The 16737-nt window shown below is 44.6% G+C and overlaps 1 protein-coding gene across 11 annotated transcripts in view; it reads left to right on the top strand.

Annotated features, from left to right (window-relative positions):
* Positions 1 to 16737, top strand: part of LOC132008155 (solute carrier family 23 member 2) — a 131451-nt gene that overhangs the window by 48903 nt on the left and 65811 nt on the right. For all 11 annotated transcript variants that reach the window (XM_059386559.1, XM_059386557.1, XM_059386560.1 and 8 more), the window contains one exon: positions 9542 to 9806. In XM_059386559.1, coding sequence (XP_059242542.1) covers positions 9699 to 9806 — 108 coding nt within the window. In that variant the 5' untranslated portion in view covers positions 9542 to 9698. The remainder of the gene's footprint in view (positions 1 to 9541; positions 9807 to 16737) is intronic.

Genomic DNA, 16737 nt, shown 5'->3' on the forward strand with positions numbered 1-16737 from the left:
GTTCACAGTGTAGACGATTTCTCTGTTTCTTTCCTCTGCCTTTGGAGTCGCTCCGTCCACTCCCGTGCTAGGTCGCTACTACCTGCTTCCTGTCGCTGGAGGTCAGGGAATCCGGCAGCGTATCTTGTGTCCAGCTTCTTTCTGTGTGGTATCTGTGCACTTTCTCCCTGTTCTGTACGTTAGCAGTTGCTTCCTTTCTGTTGCTGAGTACTTTTTGTAGGGACCTGCTGGGGCTTGTTTATCCATTTACTTGTTGATGGACCTTTTGATGTCTTGAGTTCTGGGTCTGTTATAATGAAAACAGCTTTGAGAACTTGTCTGCAAGTATTTGTGTAGAAGAAGCCTGCATTTTGAAGAATCTTTGCAAGTGAGTCTTAGGCATGTGAACTATTGACTCTTTCTTATACTTCATGTATCATTTTGGAGACTATAGATTTTTGTGTCAAAAGGTGGATTTGCCGTGCATGTATGTTTTTGTTGTAGTATTGCCATCAATGTGGGATAAATGTATATTTCATTAATACTTATTGAGTATTCTGTGCTAAGAGCTGGGACTATAAAGATGAATTGTACCCATGGGGGAGTCAGCCCTTTGGGAGGATTCTTAGTGGTTACTTCATCTGTTGAGTGCTTGGACTAGGAGCTGCCAGATGCTGATGGAAAGACACATTTTTTTAGGGTTTGGTTTTGCTTCCAAGAAACACGAAAAGGCTTGGTTGGTAGTAAACTCCAGGAGCAGCTCAGCCTTTAAATTCTCTGTTTGGGTAGTACTGTCCTACTTCCAAGACAGGTGGCCGTGGTAAGCCACAGCAGGAAGTTGACCCATTCCTGGACAGCAGAGAAATTGTCAGATTAAGAAAAAAATAAAGTGCAAAAGAAATGATCACTGGCTGAAAAGCTGATCAAAGAAGTGCTAATTCAAAGCTTTTATTCTGTATTTGTTCATGATTATTGGTGGCTGGAGAGCTGGTTCAATCCCTGGGGTATTGGAAGTTTGTTAAACTTCCAATTAAAGTTTAAATATTTTACTTCCCTGTTGGCTCATAGCAGCATTTGCCAAATTACCGTTTTTCTGCTCTGGCAGGCTTAGATTTATTTTGAGGTTGAAAAAGAAATATTTTTTAATGAGACTGTAATATTTTCCTGCTTGCTTTAAGGTGGTGATTTTTAATCCTGGCTGTAGGAAAGTTTTGTAAACTAGATGCTCAGGCTCCGTAGACCTACTTGATCAGGTTCAGTGGGCAGGGGACCCAACAGTAGTATGTTTAAAATTCTTAGGTGGTTTCAACATGAAATCAAAGTTGAGGATGATTTCTTTGGGGGCAGCCTTGGTTATTGGTACACCTCTTTTGTTGCCTGTTCCCCCCCTTTCCCAGCTGAGCGTAATTTACAAAACCTTTGCTTTTCTCCATTTCTCTTCTGACAATAGAAGTTATTTTACAACTCGAAACCCAAGAGCTTTGTTCCATGTGTCTTGTCACTCCAAGGCTGTGTCCTGACCACTCAACGGAAGGGACCAGACTTCTTTGTGTGACCTTGTTGAGGGGAACTGACCATGTCTTTCAATTTGATTCTCAGCAGAGGGGTAGAACCAAGTGCTGCTGTGGACATCATCAGGCTCTTCAGGGAGAAGGGGGCGCGCCTTTCACTGTCCAGTAAATAGCTTTAGAAAATACGGAGACTTAAGCCCTTTGCCATCCATTAATCAGCATTTTGGTTAACACTTTGGTGTGTATGTGTGTGTGTGCACACTTAATATCACACAGTGGTTAGGTTAGTTCTGTATCTGTTTTTATCCCTGTATGAATTGCCTTTAATTCTTTTTATTTATTATCTGATTTTTAAAAAATTGGTACCTTCTTTTATTATTGTTGTGTTTCATTATTATTGTCGTGTATCAGAAAATGCACATGCACAAGAACTTTCAGCCTAAGATCTATCCTCTTAACAAACCTTTAAATGTCTTGTTAACTGTGCAGTGTTCTACAGCAGATCCCTAGAATTTACCTTGCATAATAAACTTTACACATGTTGAGTGGCACCCCCCCAAGTCCCTGGCAACCTTGATTATATTCTCTGCCTCTGTGAATTTGACTATTTTAGATACCTCCTATAAATGCAATCGTGCGGTATTTGTCCTTCCATGACTGGCTTACTTCACTTAGCATAGTGTTGTACATACTGTTTTTTTTTTCTTACATAATATTGGGTGAACATCTTCCCATGTCAGTAGATATTTCTATGTCATCTTTTTAATGTCTACATGGTATTCCTTTGCAGGAACATACCATAATTTTGTCATTCAATTCCCTAGTGTTGGATATTAGATTTTTCCTGATAATTTGGATTTGTTTTGTTTTGTTTTTATTTATTTGACACAGAGAGAGAGTTTACAAGTAGGCAGAAAGGCAGGCAGAGGGAGAGGGGGAAGCAGGCTCCCTGCCCAGCAGAGAGCCCGATATGGGTCTTGATCCCAGGACCCTGAGACCATGACCTGAGCCAAAGGCAGAGGCTTAATCTACTGAGCTGCCCAGGTGCCCCAATTTTTGGTTTTATTAATATTGCTAACATGCATGATTTTGGAGCTAAATTTTTCTGTCCTAATTAACAAATATTAGAAGTAAACATGAGTATACATCTTCAGATACATATAGCCCAACTCTCTACTCATTAGCAAATTTATTTTTCATTAGGAGTGTGAGTTTGTGTATTTGTTCACTACCTTACCAATAAGGGCATTAAAAATAACCCACATAGGTTAATAAAAAGGTACCTCATTTCAGTATACTTTGATTTGATTTTAAACAAGGATGGAACATTTATTTTGCTGCTTTTATTTGAGGGGGATTGAAGATAAGAAGCTCATATTTTGTCCATTTTTAAAAAATATTTTTTATTTATTTGCCAGAGAGAGAGAAGGAAGCAGTAGGGGGAGGAGCAGCAGGAGAGGGAGAGTCAGGCTTCCCACTGAGCAGGGGGCCTGATGGGGGACTCAGATCCAAGGGCCCTGGGATCATGACCTGAGCCAAGGGCAGATGTTTACCTGACTAAACCACCCAGGTGCCCCTGTTCTGTCCATTTTTATATTAAGGACTTTTATTTCCTGTGTATTTATAAGAGCTCTTCAAATAGTAAAGATACGAACACATGATCTTATATAGATCATATTTTGCTTTTTAACTTTGTGATTTTCTTTTCTCCATACAGAAACCTAAAAAAATCTCATATTGCCTAATCACGACATAGTATGCTAAGAAAGGAGTCCTCTGCCATAATGTTACATAACCATTAGTGGTCCTTCCTCCCTCCGGCCCTCCCTCTTTTGCACTAGCCTTAGGACTTAAACATTTTCTGGATTTTATTACCTAGTATTGCCCTGGTTGTTTTGGCATGTTGTATTGAAAAATCCGTACTTTTCCTTATGATTTAAAGTGCTTCCATATTCTATATTTCTCAGTTTTTAGGTTTCCTCTTGTCTATTTTTCTGCCTTTGTGAACTCTATTTATTACAACTTTATGTTAGGGTTCCTATCTGATAGAACACATTCTTACTCTTTTTTCAGATATTTGTGGCTATTTTTGCTTATCCTTCCACAAGAATTTTAGCAAGCCCCCTTTCTCTCCTTTTGGGATATTAATTGATTTTCATAAAATTTATATGCATTATGAATATCAGAAAATGTACATACTTATAGAAGCATTCTTATTCTGGGATCTGGTCTATTTCTCTGATTATTTAAATCTGTTTTGTAGCCCTGTTTTATTCATAAAGGTCATGCCCAATTTTGATAAAACCTAAGTGATGCTGTTATTGTCATCTTACACAGTAAGATGTAAGTAAGTAAGATACATCCTCTTATCTTCACGGGTGGGTAAACTTTTCTGTAGGTGTCTCAGGTTTTGTGGCCCAGATAATCCTGTCACATGTTCTTCCTTGTTGCTGTTTACCACCTGAAAAAAGGTGAAAACCGCTCTCAGCTGGGGACCCTGCACAACCAGGCAAGGCAGCACACAACCAGATGCTTGCTGCTGGCGTTAGGGGAACGCTTTAGGTTCATTAGCTGAGTAGGAAACTCAGTAGCAAACCTAAAAGAGCCTTGGGTCCTTTTTCTTTTTATTTTTTTAAGGTTATGTGGGCTATTTTGAATGCCCTTGTTTGTAAGGTAGTAAACAAACACACTCCTAATCAACCAGCAGGTTCTCTCAGATTTTCTCATCTCTTGGTTGTGGTTCTCATTTGGTCTTTTCCTTTCAAATACTTCCTTCCTCTTCCTCTGTCAGCCAAGCAACACCGCGGTGGTGTCGACACCCTGGCTTATCCCTGACATCAGCGCATCTGGTGTGTCACAGATGGGCTTGATGTTGGCTCTTGATTTCCTTACCCAATTTCGGAGAAGTATTAAGCAAGAATGAATGTTACATTGTATCAGGTAGCTTTATTATTATTTTTTAAACCATTTATTTATCCCACAAAGGCTGGGGAGCCTTCAGTACAGCTGCCAAGTCTGGCCCCGGGAGCTGGGGGTCAGGCGATGGCTGTTGCCCCTTGTCCTGACCACCCTGGTGGTCCAGCTGGGCAGAGCTGGCCTCGTGGCTCCCCTGTGCCACAGTGACGTGGCAGCCAGAGGATGAGGGAAAGGGAGTTTGTTTTGGAGGTGGGGCTCATGCAGGAGTCCGAGAAGCTGGTGGAGGACCCAGCACCTGAGGACTCGAGAGATGGAGATGACAGCACAGTGGGGCCAGGCTTCCCAGTAGGTGCCACGGTGACCCCGCAGCCTTGCTGTCATTCTGAGGTGACAGACGGACTGGGGGCATGCAGACCTTCCCCAGTTTAAGATTCCCTGGGAGATTTTGCCTTTTCTTTTAACAAACACTAAACCAGACCCTAAATTCCACCCACACCTTTTTTCTCTGTCTGGGCCTTGGCATTTCCCCCACTCAAGTTGAGCCTGTGTGGACGAAGCACTCTGATCTCAGGTTGGTGCGTGGGTTCTGGCCTTGAGGCTGTCTTTCTAATGCTCCAGGACTTGGCTGTGGAATGCTGTCACGTGGGGACTTCCGAGGATACATTTCTGTGCTCAGTGTTCCCTGTCTCCTCCCCTTCTTTCCCCGTCTGTGTCTTAACCCAGTAAAGCGTATCCCCTCCTTCCGAGTCTTGGCGCCCCTCTGCCCCGAAGCCTCTGTCAGAGAGAGCATCACTGCCTTGCGCTTTGCTTGGATACATCCCCTCTTTTACGCACTTGGCCCCCTGTCTTCATGGTGCGCCAAAGAGTTCTGCCCTGTAAGAGATCGCAAAGGCCGGGGCTAGGTCCCAGTAGAGCTCATGAGGGCCAGTTAAACACTCAGTGGAGAAACACAGTGCTTGGGGCGCCAGGGCGACTCAGTTGGTTACAGGACTGCCTTCTGCTCGGGTCATGATCCTGGGATTGAGTCACACATCTGGCTCCCCCTGCTCTGTGGGGAGCCTGCTTCTCCCTCTCCCTCTGTCTGCTACTCCCCCTGCTTCTTGTGCGCTCGCTCGCTCACGCTCTCTCTCTGTGTCAAATAAGTAATAAAATCTTTAAAAAAAAAAACAAACAAACAAACAAGAAATACAGACTGCTTGATGAAAAGTGGTCTTGCCACAGTGGAATTGTCCCCTTTTGTTCCTGGTCATGGGGGCAGTGGGGAAGGTTGGCTGCTGCAGGGATGATCAGGTCTGAAATGAGCATGAAGATGCAATTCACCCAGGAGAGTAAATACATTCTACATTAAAAAGCCCTATCCTGGAGCACCTGGTTGGCTCAGTCATTAAGCGTCTGCCTTCAGCTCAGGTCACGATCCTGGGATTCTGGGATCGAGTCCTGCAAGAGGCCTGCTTCTCCTCCTCCCTCTGCCTGCTACTCCCCCTGCTTGTGCTCTTTTTCATTCTCGCTCATAAACAAATAAATAAATAAATAAATAAAATCGATCTTAAAAGACTCTATCCAAATAAATGAATACATAAATAAATTAATTAATTAATTTTTTAAAAATCGATCTTAAAAGACTCTACCTTTTCCCTAAGGTTAACTTGGGTTTGAGAGCTCCGCTTGGTCTGCTGGTTCCCTGATGGCCATGGCTGCATGTGGAGCCAAGGGCTCATTTGATGCTTCGTATAACTATAGCATGTAGTCTTGTAAAAAAACCTTTCAGTGGTTCACTGTCCTCTTTGCTTGTCCCATCTTCAGGGAAACCTAAGCTTCTGGCCGTTAGGGTACAGGTCTGTCTGGGCTACTTCAGGTATGTTCAGAGCCCTGCTGTATGTGTTTTTTGCTGTTGTTTTAGCTCATGGGAAACTGATGGGTGGAAGTAGTGAAGTCATGATGTATAGAAGATGGATACGATTCGATTATAAACATAAGAAACATAAGAATAATTCTAGAAGATCATCCACGAAATTCATGAACACACAAAAAGCTGGGTTAAGATATTTAGAATCAATAGAACAGAATTAAAGGATTAATAGCCTTATAAAAATAAAGATTTGTAAACACTAGAGGCAGAGGGCAGGAGATAAACCACAAGAGTCTCTGTACTTGCTAGAAAACATGAAAAACTCATGAGTCAGCACCTCCCAAAAATCTGAAAAATTCTCCACTGTTGCAGCTTTGTAGTAGCGTTCCTGAATGTGGGTGAGATGGACTGATTTGTTGCTGGTGGCACTGCCAAGTAGAGTCTTTCAGGATGAGAATTTTATGTCTCAAGAGCCTCTTCTATATCCTTAGTCCTCTTCGGGAGCTCTGTTCAGGGGATTGGGGTTTGCCAAGGTTTTGTTACCCATTCTATCATTTTCCTGCCTCTCTGCAAACTTTGCCTTTGCAAGGAGTTCTTTGTGTTGTGTTGTTTTTGAATTGTCATAAAACACTTTAAGTGAGAACATGAGAAAAGGTTAATTCGGAGTGAAATCTCTGTTAGGGCTGCAGGTAGAGCCTTTAGGGTTTTCTAAGCAGTAGCCATAACTTCCCCTCCGAGGACAGAAAATCCCCACTTTTATGTATTATGTATTTACTACATAGTAACATGGGTCCCCATATTCCCCATGAGCAGCAGAAAACAGAAATGCCCCACTCATCCCCATTATTGTAAAGGGAAAGCTATTTTATTTTTATTTTTATTTTTTTTAAGATTCTTATTTATTTGACAGAGATCACAAGTAGGCAGAAGGAGGCAGGCAGAGAGAGGAGGAAGCAGGCTCCCTGCTGAGCAGAGAACCTGATATGGGGCTCGATCCCAGGACCCTGGGATCATGACCTGAGCCAAAGGCAGAGGCTTTAATCCACTGAGCCACCCAGGCACCCCGGGAAAACTATTTTTAAAAAGTCACAGAATTGCAGTAAGTCACACAGATTTACTCCTTTAGGGAGTTTTCTCTATCTGATGACATCCATGTCCCTGCTTCCCAATCTGGAACACATATCCCTTGTTCTGTGCTTAGGATTCAGATGGCACACTGGGGTGTCATTTTGGGGAGGAGGGAGATGTATTTAAACCAGGGTTTCTCAGCCTTGGTACTATTCACATTTGGGGCCAGGTAGTTCTTTATTATGGAATCTGCTCCAGGCACTGTAGGATGTTTCACAGCACTCCTGGCCTCTTCCTGTTAGATACTAGTAGCTTTCCCCTGGTCTGATGACCAGGAGGGTCTTCAGACATTGCCAGACGTCCCCTGGAGGGAACACCACTCCTGGTTGAGGGCTCCTGCGTTCAACAGACATGGATACAATAAGGCGATGTGTATGTGCAAACATTTAATCAGAAGAGCCCCTCTAACCAGTTTGATGTGTGCGCTTGATTCTCTTCTACTTGAGGCAGCATGATGTTCTGGCAACTGTTTCTTTTATTTTTTTCTTTTTGTGTTCTTCCCACTGAACTCCCAAATTTTTGTATAATTCCTTCTCTTTTCTTTTTTGTCTGTATTTCAGTTTCTCCCCTGGCTCATCCAGTCATTGTTGAATGAAAGAGTCTCTAACAGAGTTCCTCGAACAGATTTCCTCCTTGTATTTCTAAACTTGGCATTGGTGTGTCTTCAGAGTTGCCGCACAGCTTGGCTGGGTTATTCACCCTCAGTGGCACATTCACTGGCGTGGAGTCTGACATCATTTTAATGAATGCTCTGTCCCCTCTCACCCCTACCTGCTCGTGTATGTGTGTTTTTTTAAATAAAACTTGGGGCATACTTAGGCAGGTTTTATTGACCATGTGCCAACCCTTGTAGGGATCCTTTGTGTCCTCTCATTTTTTGAAGCTGAAATTCCCCAAATGCTTGTTAATTTTTGGGTGGATCTCTTTTATTGTCCAAGTCATACTTTGTTTGAAATTGAGTTTTTACTTTTCTTCTACCCTGAAACTTGGCTGCATAGAATTGTTTAGTAATTTCTTACACTTGAATTTTGCCTAGATTTTTCTCTTAGCCTGGAGCGTTGCACTTTTCCCCATCCACCCACGTTTCTCTGAGCATTCCGGATCCATCATGCTCTCCTTCCCCTTCCTTCCTTATCTCTTGCCATTTTACCTCCCTTCCTTTTTATTTTTTTTTCTTGATTTCTTCCTTAGGTTTATGCTGTTTATTTGATTGATAGGAATGTGTGGGCTTGGTGTTTTGTATGGCATTCTTCTAGCCCATTTAAAGGTCATCTTGAGGCGTTCCTAGAATGTTGTGCGGTCATTTAATCCTAGATTGGTTTCATCTCCTTTTTTTTTTTTTTTTTTTTTTATTTAAATGCTTATGAGTGTCTCCCCCTGCCTTTAGTTAGGCATCTATAGGGGAATTCAGAACTTGGATCTCCATGCAGTCATACTGGATTAAGCTATAACTGCACTCACTGTCTAGTATGGTCAACCCTAGTCACATATGACTATTTAAATTCAAATTGATTAAAATTAAATACAAGTAAAAATTGAGTTTCTTAGGGTGCCTGGGTGGCTCAGTGGGTTAAAGTCTCTGCTTTTAGCTTGGGTCATGATTCCAGGGTCCTGGGATTGAACCCCACATCGAGCTCTCTGCTCGCGGGGAGCCTGCTTCCCCCCTTCTCTCTGTCTACCTCTCTGCCTGCTTGTTATCTCTGTTGAATGAATAAATAAAATCTTTTTAAAAAGGGGGGGGGTTTGCTTTTGTTTTTGTTTTGTTTTGTTTTGTTTTTAGTTTCTCCAACAGCCCTGTGGGAAGAGACAATTGGGTTGGACAGGGCATTTTCATCCCTGCAGTGGTTTCTGCTGGAGAGTGCTGGGCTGTGAGAGCTGTACCATCATATGTGTCAGAGAGATCCCCATGTAGCCTTCTCACCCTTGGACTTGGGTATTGCTGGCCCAGTTCAATGGTCCTCCTCTCAAGGGGGTGGTTCAGAATCTGCAGGGCTCCCTGAAGATTGTGGGGACGTGAAAAGTGTGATTAAGTGATGTGCTTTTTTTCCTGTTTGGATGTAACATACACTATATTTCTCTCTAGGACACACAGAGAATGTGTGTCCTGTGCCCTTGACGCGCCTGTGGTGATTTGGCTGCGTCCTCTCTCTCTCTCTAGGTGCTGAGAGATGGCGGCGCTTGTGGAGCTCCTCTCTGCCTGAGCATCGGGCCCTCCAGGCACCGGAAGAGCCAGCTCAGACCCTGGGCGCCTTGCCTGCACAAGCCTTCTCTTCCAGCCCCTGCAGTCCAGAGGCTGAACTGCTCATTTTTTCTTGATGATGGGTATCGGTAAGAACACTACGTCCAAATCCATGGAGGCTGGAAGTTCAACTGAAGGCAAATATGAAGATGAAGCGAAGCATCCTGCTTTCTTCACTCTTCCGGTAACTCTTCCCTTCTCTCTCTCCCCTTGACTCACTCTCCAGTTGTTTCCATATTGAATCAACATAGGATTAGCTGTAATACTCCTGTTTTCAGTGGAGGTTAAGGCATTCAAAAACTGAAGGCTTTGCACGTGAGATGGTCTTTGGGAACCCTCTTGGGTGACTGTGGCTTTGGCCGTGCTGTGTGTTGGAGTCACCTGATGGGATTAACTCTGGGAAGGAAGCATGTGTGGCTGTGAACATCATAAAACCACCCTGCCCAGTGCTTACTGTGTGCTGGAGGGTGCTGAAAGCTGCATTCTGGCTCCCAAAATGTGTTCCAATGAAATAACCTAAGACCCAGCTTCACACTCACATTTGCAGGGTAGAGAATGACTGAATGACCAACCAAAGCCAGAAGTCTTGCTTTGTATCATGGCGGCAGTATCCCAGATGCAGTTTTAGCTGAAGAGGTGTTACCAGTTAGAGAAGGCTGCTTACGCACATTCATTAATTCAGTGCTAATACTTTTCCAGATGTAGGATTATGATTTGATGTGTATAAAGTTTTACCTGAAGTGTTGGTTCAAAAAAGGAAAAAGCTCTTTAGTGAGAACTTGCTTCCAAGTATTTTTCTCTTAGTAAGTTCATGAGGTTAAGGGCAAGAACATCATTCTAGAATTCCTGAAAGCATGGTCCTGGAATTGGCCTTACTGTGGCATTACCCAGTAAGAAGGATGTGAACACGTATCCTTAAGTACATTGATTGACTTGACTGGCATTCATATTTTGATTTTTATCCTATTAATTCCCAGAAAGATGTCCCTGATTTTACAACCAACATCACTGTTTTCTTTGTCCCTACAAAGTGAAATTTTTAAAATGCATAGAGGGAGGACGTGGGATTTTTTTTTTTTTTTAAGATTTTTTAATTTATTTTATTTGACAGAGAGAGAGATCACAAGTAGGCAGAGGCAGGCAGAGACAGAGGGGGAAGCAGGCTCCCTGCTGAGCAGAGGGCCCGATGCGGGGCTCGATCCCAGGACACTGAGATCATGACCTGAGCCGAAGGCAGCGGCTTAATCCACTGAGCCACCCAGGCACCCCCAAAGTGAAATTTTTAAACTTTTAAAAATTTTAAATTTAAATTGTTTAAAATTTAAAATTTAAACTGTTTAAAATTTAAAAATTTAAATTTAAACTGTTAAGAAAAACTGATTCTCTGTTGTGTTGAAGGCTTAGGGTTGACAAGTTTTCTAGAGGAAGAGGCAAGGTGGTTTTCCAAGTTTAAATTAGATCGTCTTTGAAAAATGAAAAGGAATATTTGTGCCTGGGTGTTGATTTGTCTCTCCTGCTGCCTGAGAGCTCAGCACACGGTTCACCCTCACCCTCTACTTGAGAGACATGAACTTGAGCTTGCCTTTCCCTCCCACCTGCCCTGTCACTATGGCAGAGAGTTTTAGGTTGACTTGTTTTCATTTTATTTTTATTTTTATTTTTTTAAGATTTTTATTTATTTATTTGACAGACAGAGATCACAAGTAGGCAGAGGCAGGCAGAGAGAGGAGGAAGCAGTTTCCCCACGGAGCAGAGAGCCCGATGCGGGGCTCGATCCCAGGACCCTGAGATCATGACCCGAGCTGAAGGCAGAGGCTTTTACCCACTGAGCCACCCAGGCGCCCCTTGTTTTCATTTTCAAATTGTGATACTCTACAGATAGTTAAATCCACAGCATATCTATCTTTTTTCATATTTATTCCCTGTTGTTGGTTTTCCTCTTCCTCCCTCTTTGATCACTTTTCATTAAACAAACCAAACAAAAACACTGAGGTTCTGTGAATGGTCGCTACCTTTGTCTTTGTATATCTGAAAATAACTGTATTTTGCTCTCAACTATTGGGTGAACATCTGTTAATTACACACTACAGTTTTCCAGTCTGTGTTTCTCTTTAACTACTTTCTCGTGGTTTGGCTGTCTTTTGCTAGTGTTAACTTCTGATTGGTTTCCCTAGTGTTATTTTACAGTTTACTAATTCCTTGTGGATAGTCGTGTGTTTATGTTAAATTTTTGTTTCAGGTTTTGTAGTTTTTATTTCTGAGATTTCTGTTTCCATTCCTGCCTGTTTTTGGTTGTTAATTTCTTGTGTATATATGTTTGTGTTGTTTAAAAATGATTCTTCATTTAAATCACCGAGGACCCTAATGTACTTATTTTAAAATAATTCTCCAGTTGTTCTGTTTTCTGTTTGGTGTAAAATCCCCTTCTGAGTGTTTCTTCTGAGATTTTCTTCCCTCTCCTGCCACCCGGACAGGTCTCCCAGCTTCTGTTGCTGTGGTTTTGCATTGTGTTGGATAAGAATTTCCTCAGATGTGGCAAGAGCTGATTTTTTTTTTTTTTTTTGGAAACTCACATGGAATGGGAATCAGTTTCTTTTTTTTTTTTTTTTTAAGATTTTATTTATTTATCAGAGAGAGAGGGGGAGAGAGCGAGCACAGGCAGACAGAATGGCAGGCAGAGGCAGAGGGAGAAGCAGGCTCCCCGCCGAGCAAGGAGCCCGATGTGTGTGGGACTCGATCCCAGGATGCTGAGATCATGACCTGAGCCGAAGGCAGCTGCTTAACCAACTGAGCCACCCAGGCGTCCCGGGAATCAGTTTCTTTATATTTCAATTTTTTTTAGAGAGCACATGCATGCGTGAGCAAGGGCGGCCGGAGGGGGGAATCTTAAGCAGGCCCCATGCCCAGCGCCGAGCCTGACACAGGACTCGATCTCATGACTCTGAGATCATAACCTGGGCCAAAATCAAGAGTTTGATGCTTAACCCACAGAACCACCCAGGCACCCTAGGAATTAGAATTTCTTTACACAAAGTAAAACAAAGGTGCATGACAATACTTTAAAGAGAAAAAGAGTAAATCCTTATTTAGTAAAGGAATAATGAATAGGTCACAGTAAGAGCAGGAGCTTTGCAACTTCTTACAGAAGTTAGATCATGTGATCAGAGTTGATATTAAGTAAGAGAAACATAATAAAAGCTCTCCTTATCCCACGGGAATCTTGTTAGGCAAATTTGTGTGCTTTTAAAGGCAAGTAGGAAATGTGTAATACAAGTGAATGCCACATGGAGAGAAATTAGAACCAGAAAAACAGTGAATAGTCTTGAAGAACTGTCCTGCCCTAAGGACACAGGCCAGGAAGGACTGCAGGAGAAGGTCTGCAGTTGGGTGTGGAGAGCTCTGTGTCATCTGAACTCGGAGGGCTGTGCAGGGGACACCAAGTTAATAGCCTGAACTTCGTGTTGGCAGAGTCCCACTTGTAGTACAGCAGGTTTCAGCACGTCGGCATTTCAGTGCCAAGTTCACAGCTGGCTGAAGTTTTGAAGGTTCCCTAAGGCAAGTCTGCAATCAAACCCTAAGTGTCAGAGTTTGAGTTCAGTCTGGGGTGCTGCGTGAGCACCCTGGAAGGACCCCTGCCCAGCCATGTTTATGGGGGTGGGCTTGGCCTGTCAAGAGATTCTCAGGGGAGATGGCCTCAAAGTCCTGAAAAACATCTCAGTGAAGCAGCTCAAGAGGAGGGAAATAGACAGGGAGCAGCCTGGCCGTATCTTGTTCTGGGCATGAGGTTGGTGCAGTCAGAATACAGAGAATGGAGGTGGGCAGCCGGGGATGAATGCTTGCAGCCGAGTTGCTTGATCTTCGGGGTAGAGAATTCCTGCCATGGGTGCTGTGAGAGGAAGGGCCTGGAGACAGGAATCCTGGTCACGGGGGCTCTGGCAGCCCAGGTGAGAATGGCTTGTGGTCTGGGAAGGCAGGCGGGAAAGGGACTCTTTGCCTGCAGCCCATGTTCGCTGGGGGCCTGGGTGGTTCCTGCGTTCTTGGCCTTGACTTCCAACAATGGGAGGAGGTGGAAGATGGACAAAGAAGCAGAAGCATCAAATGGCAGCCAGTGACAAATTCTGGGAAGAGAATAAATCACAGAAGAGGGATCACGAGGAGCAGAATGTGAAGTCAGATAAAGATCATTTAGCCACAGGCCATTAATTGATTTATCCCTTAAAAATAGGGAGAGAGCTTCCCACAGGTTTAAGGCTCCGGGAAACAGGAGGGATTTAGACCAAAATCCCTGACCTCACAGAGCTTCCGCGCTGGTCACGAGATAGGCAGCACATGCTAGAGATAGGTCAGATGTGTAGATGTAGGTAAATATGAATGGAACAATAAACTCGGGAAGTGGAATAGAAGCTGCTAGGGGTGAAGTGTTGCACGTTCAGCTGGCCGGGAAAGGCTGCCCTGAGGAGATGCCCTCTGAGTGAAGGCCGCTGTGGCCGTAATGTCTGAGGAACCGTGAGGAGGTGGTGTGGCTGGACAGAGGGCAGGATGGGGTCAATAGAGAAGATGTAGGCCATGTGGCCCTGGGAGGGATTTTGGCTTTTCCTGACCCTGAGGAAAAGCTGTTGGAGGGCTTTGAGCAGAGCGACCTGCTCTGCCTAGTTTTAAGTTTCTCTGTGGCTGCCGAGCAGGGAGCAGACCAGTCAGGAGTTGAGTGCCACAGGGCGGCTGAGCTGACAGTGGCTCCAGCCAGGGTTCTGGCTCGTGGGCGTTGTGAGAAGTAGTCGGGCCACGGATCAGAGCTGACCAGGGTACCCAAAGACTGGAGGGGGATGGAAGTACGAGAGGGCAGGCCAGGACAGCTTCCGGTATCTCACTTGAGCCTCAGGAAGAAGTGGCCAGGTACTGAGGTGTGGGGAGGCAGACGGGTGAGCAGGCCAGGGTGGGGAGCTGGGGGCAGTAAAGGAGTTTGGAGCCGGCCGCCGGGACCCTGGGTAGAAAGCAGGGCTGGAGATTGTGGTGCTTGGGGGAAGCAGTGTGGGTCGGAGCTACTTACTGGGTGTGAGCAGAGGGAGAGGGTATTTAAAGCTGGGGAATGGAATGTTAGCACGTGGGGGATAATGTCCTTAGGGGTGAAAGGGAAGGTCCAAGGGCCTAGAAGGGTGTAGAGGTGGAGGAGGGTCAGCAAAGGTGTAGGTAAGGAGTAGTTGCTGCGGCAGGAGGGAAACCAAGAAAGCTGTGTGGACAGTCAGTGACAAAGGCATTGTGAGCCTTGTAGACGGCGAGTAAGGGTGGGCTGCTGGATTTACCAGGGCGTGGCCTGTGCCGGACGGAGTAGATTGATGGTTTGTGGGAGAGTTGTTGCAGGCTGTACCCCAGACACCAGTGGGGTAATGAGGCCATGAGAAGGTATTTGGGTCAGGGTTTGGCAGACCTGCCAGGGTGGAGAAACTGGGGATTGGGGTCTTTGGGGCTATCTAGGAGGAAAACCAGGTGGGTGAGGCCCAAGTGGCTCTGAGAGGAGCAAAGAGGTCGATGTGACCTGGGACCAGATTTAGTGTTGGGTTGGGTGTGGGCTATGAGGTCAGGGTTGGAGGCACTGGGGTTGGGCACCTGGGGGTGTGTTGAGGGAATGAAGTATGAAATAAGCACATGGATCACCAGGGCTTTTGTTTGTTTCTTTTAAAGTTGGTGTGGGGAGATGAGGTATTGATCAAACATGGAGTTGAATTAGAGTGCTCTTTTGTGATGCTTTGTGTCCATTTCCGATCAGGGAAATTCTGATCCCTTGGCACCTGGGAAATCTGTTGCCTCCTCTTGTCTTCTGTCAGCCAGGGTGCAGGTCCTGTTGTGTTACTGCAGGCGTGACCAGCTGAAATCCACGCTGAACACTGTTGCGTTGGCATCTTGTAGCACAGAAAACCGCTTCTGAGTCACCAGGTAGGAAGCGGCTTGTAAGGGACGCCTGGGTGGCTCAGTTGGTTGGACGACTGCCTTCAGCTCAGGTCATGATCCCGGAGTCCCGGGATCGAGTCCCGCATCAGGCTCCCAGCTCCATGGGGAGTCTGCTTCGCTCTCTGACCTTCTCCTTGCTCATGCTCTCTCTCACTGTTTCTCTCTCAAATAAATAAATAAAATCTTTAAAAAAAAAAAAAAGACGGTCACACGCAGGCTCTCTGACGTTTGGGTTTGTTGGGGTGGTCCTGGTTCGGGTCTCTTGTTCCTGCACACACGTCCATCCAGTTTCCCTGTCCTCCTGGAGGGGCCTGGTTTGGCGACCTTGATTATAACCAAGCATAAGCCTGGAAATATTTTAGCTCTTTGAGAGAAACTTTTAGAAAATTCTTCCATATGATTAGACTTAAACATGAAAACCCCAGCTCTGGTTGTAAAAGTCATACCTGTTGACATTAGGAAATGTGGAAAATACAGTAAAGCATTTAAATGAGAAAAACTATTTTTGAATTGGAAGGCTATGAAATGGATCAGAAAATATAGGTGGGTCTCCTTCCTCCCACTTTCTGTAGTTACTACAAATGCATTTTTCTCTTCCTGTATACATGTGCCAGCGTTGACCACTTCTGTAATCCAGCAAACCAGAGAAATGGAGGGCCTTCCTTGTTGGCCGTTGATTTGTGGGATTTTATCAGCATCGGTAAAGACATTGTCCTTGTTTTTCAAGCTATTGGTGAAGGGAGGGAAGTTTAAACCTTGAGTGGAGAAGGTGATAGATTGTGAGATGAGAAAGGAGGTCACAATATAGCAGGCCGAAAGAGATCCCCAATGCAGCTGGGTGTACTGGGTCGGGGAGCAGCAGCTCAGCCATGCTGTGGAAACCGCTGCCAGGAGACAGGTGCCCGTTCTTTCCTGTCCCGTCCTCTTTACTTCCTTCCCTCCCCTTGCTTTTTCTTCAAGAGAAGGGAGCTGGGCAGACATGGGTGAGTGAAGAAATCATGTTATGTAACTGTGACTCCTCTAAGCCCCTGACCCCGTGATGGCAGATTTGAACAGGCTCGTCCTTAGCAGTGAAAAGGCACAAGATTTGTGCAAATAGTTCTCTTTAAAAAACAGCACGGAAGCCTGGAAAACACCCTTGTTCTTGTGACTTTAATGCCAGGGGCTGT

Source organism: Mustela nigripes, unplaced genomic scaffold (genome assembly GCF_022355385.1).
Source record: "Mustela nigripes isolate SB6536 unplaced genomic scaffold, MUSNIG.SB6536 HiC_scaffold_75, whole genome shotgun sequence".
NCBI lineage: Eukaryota > Metazoa > Chordata > Mammalia > Carnivora > Mustelidae > Mustela > Mustela nigripes.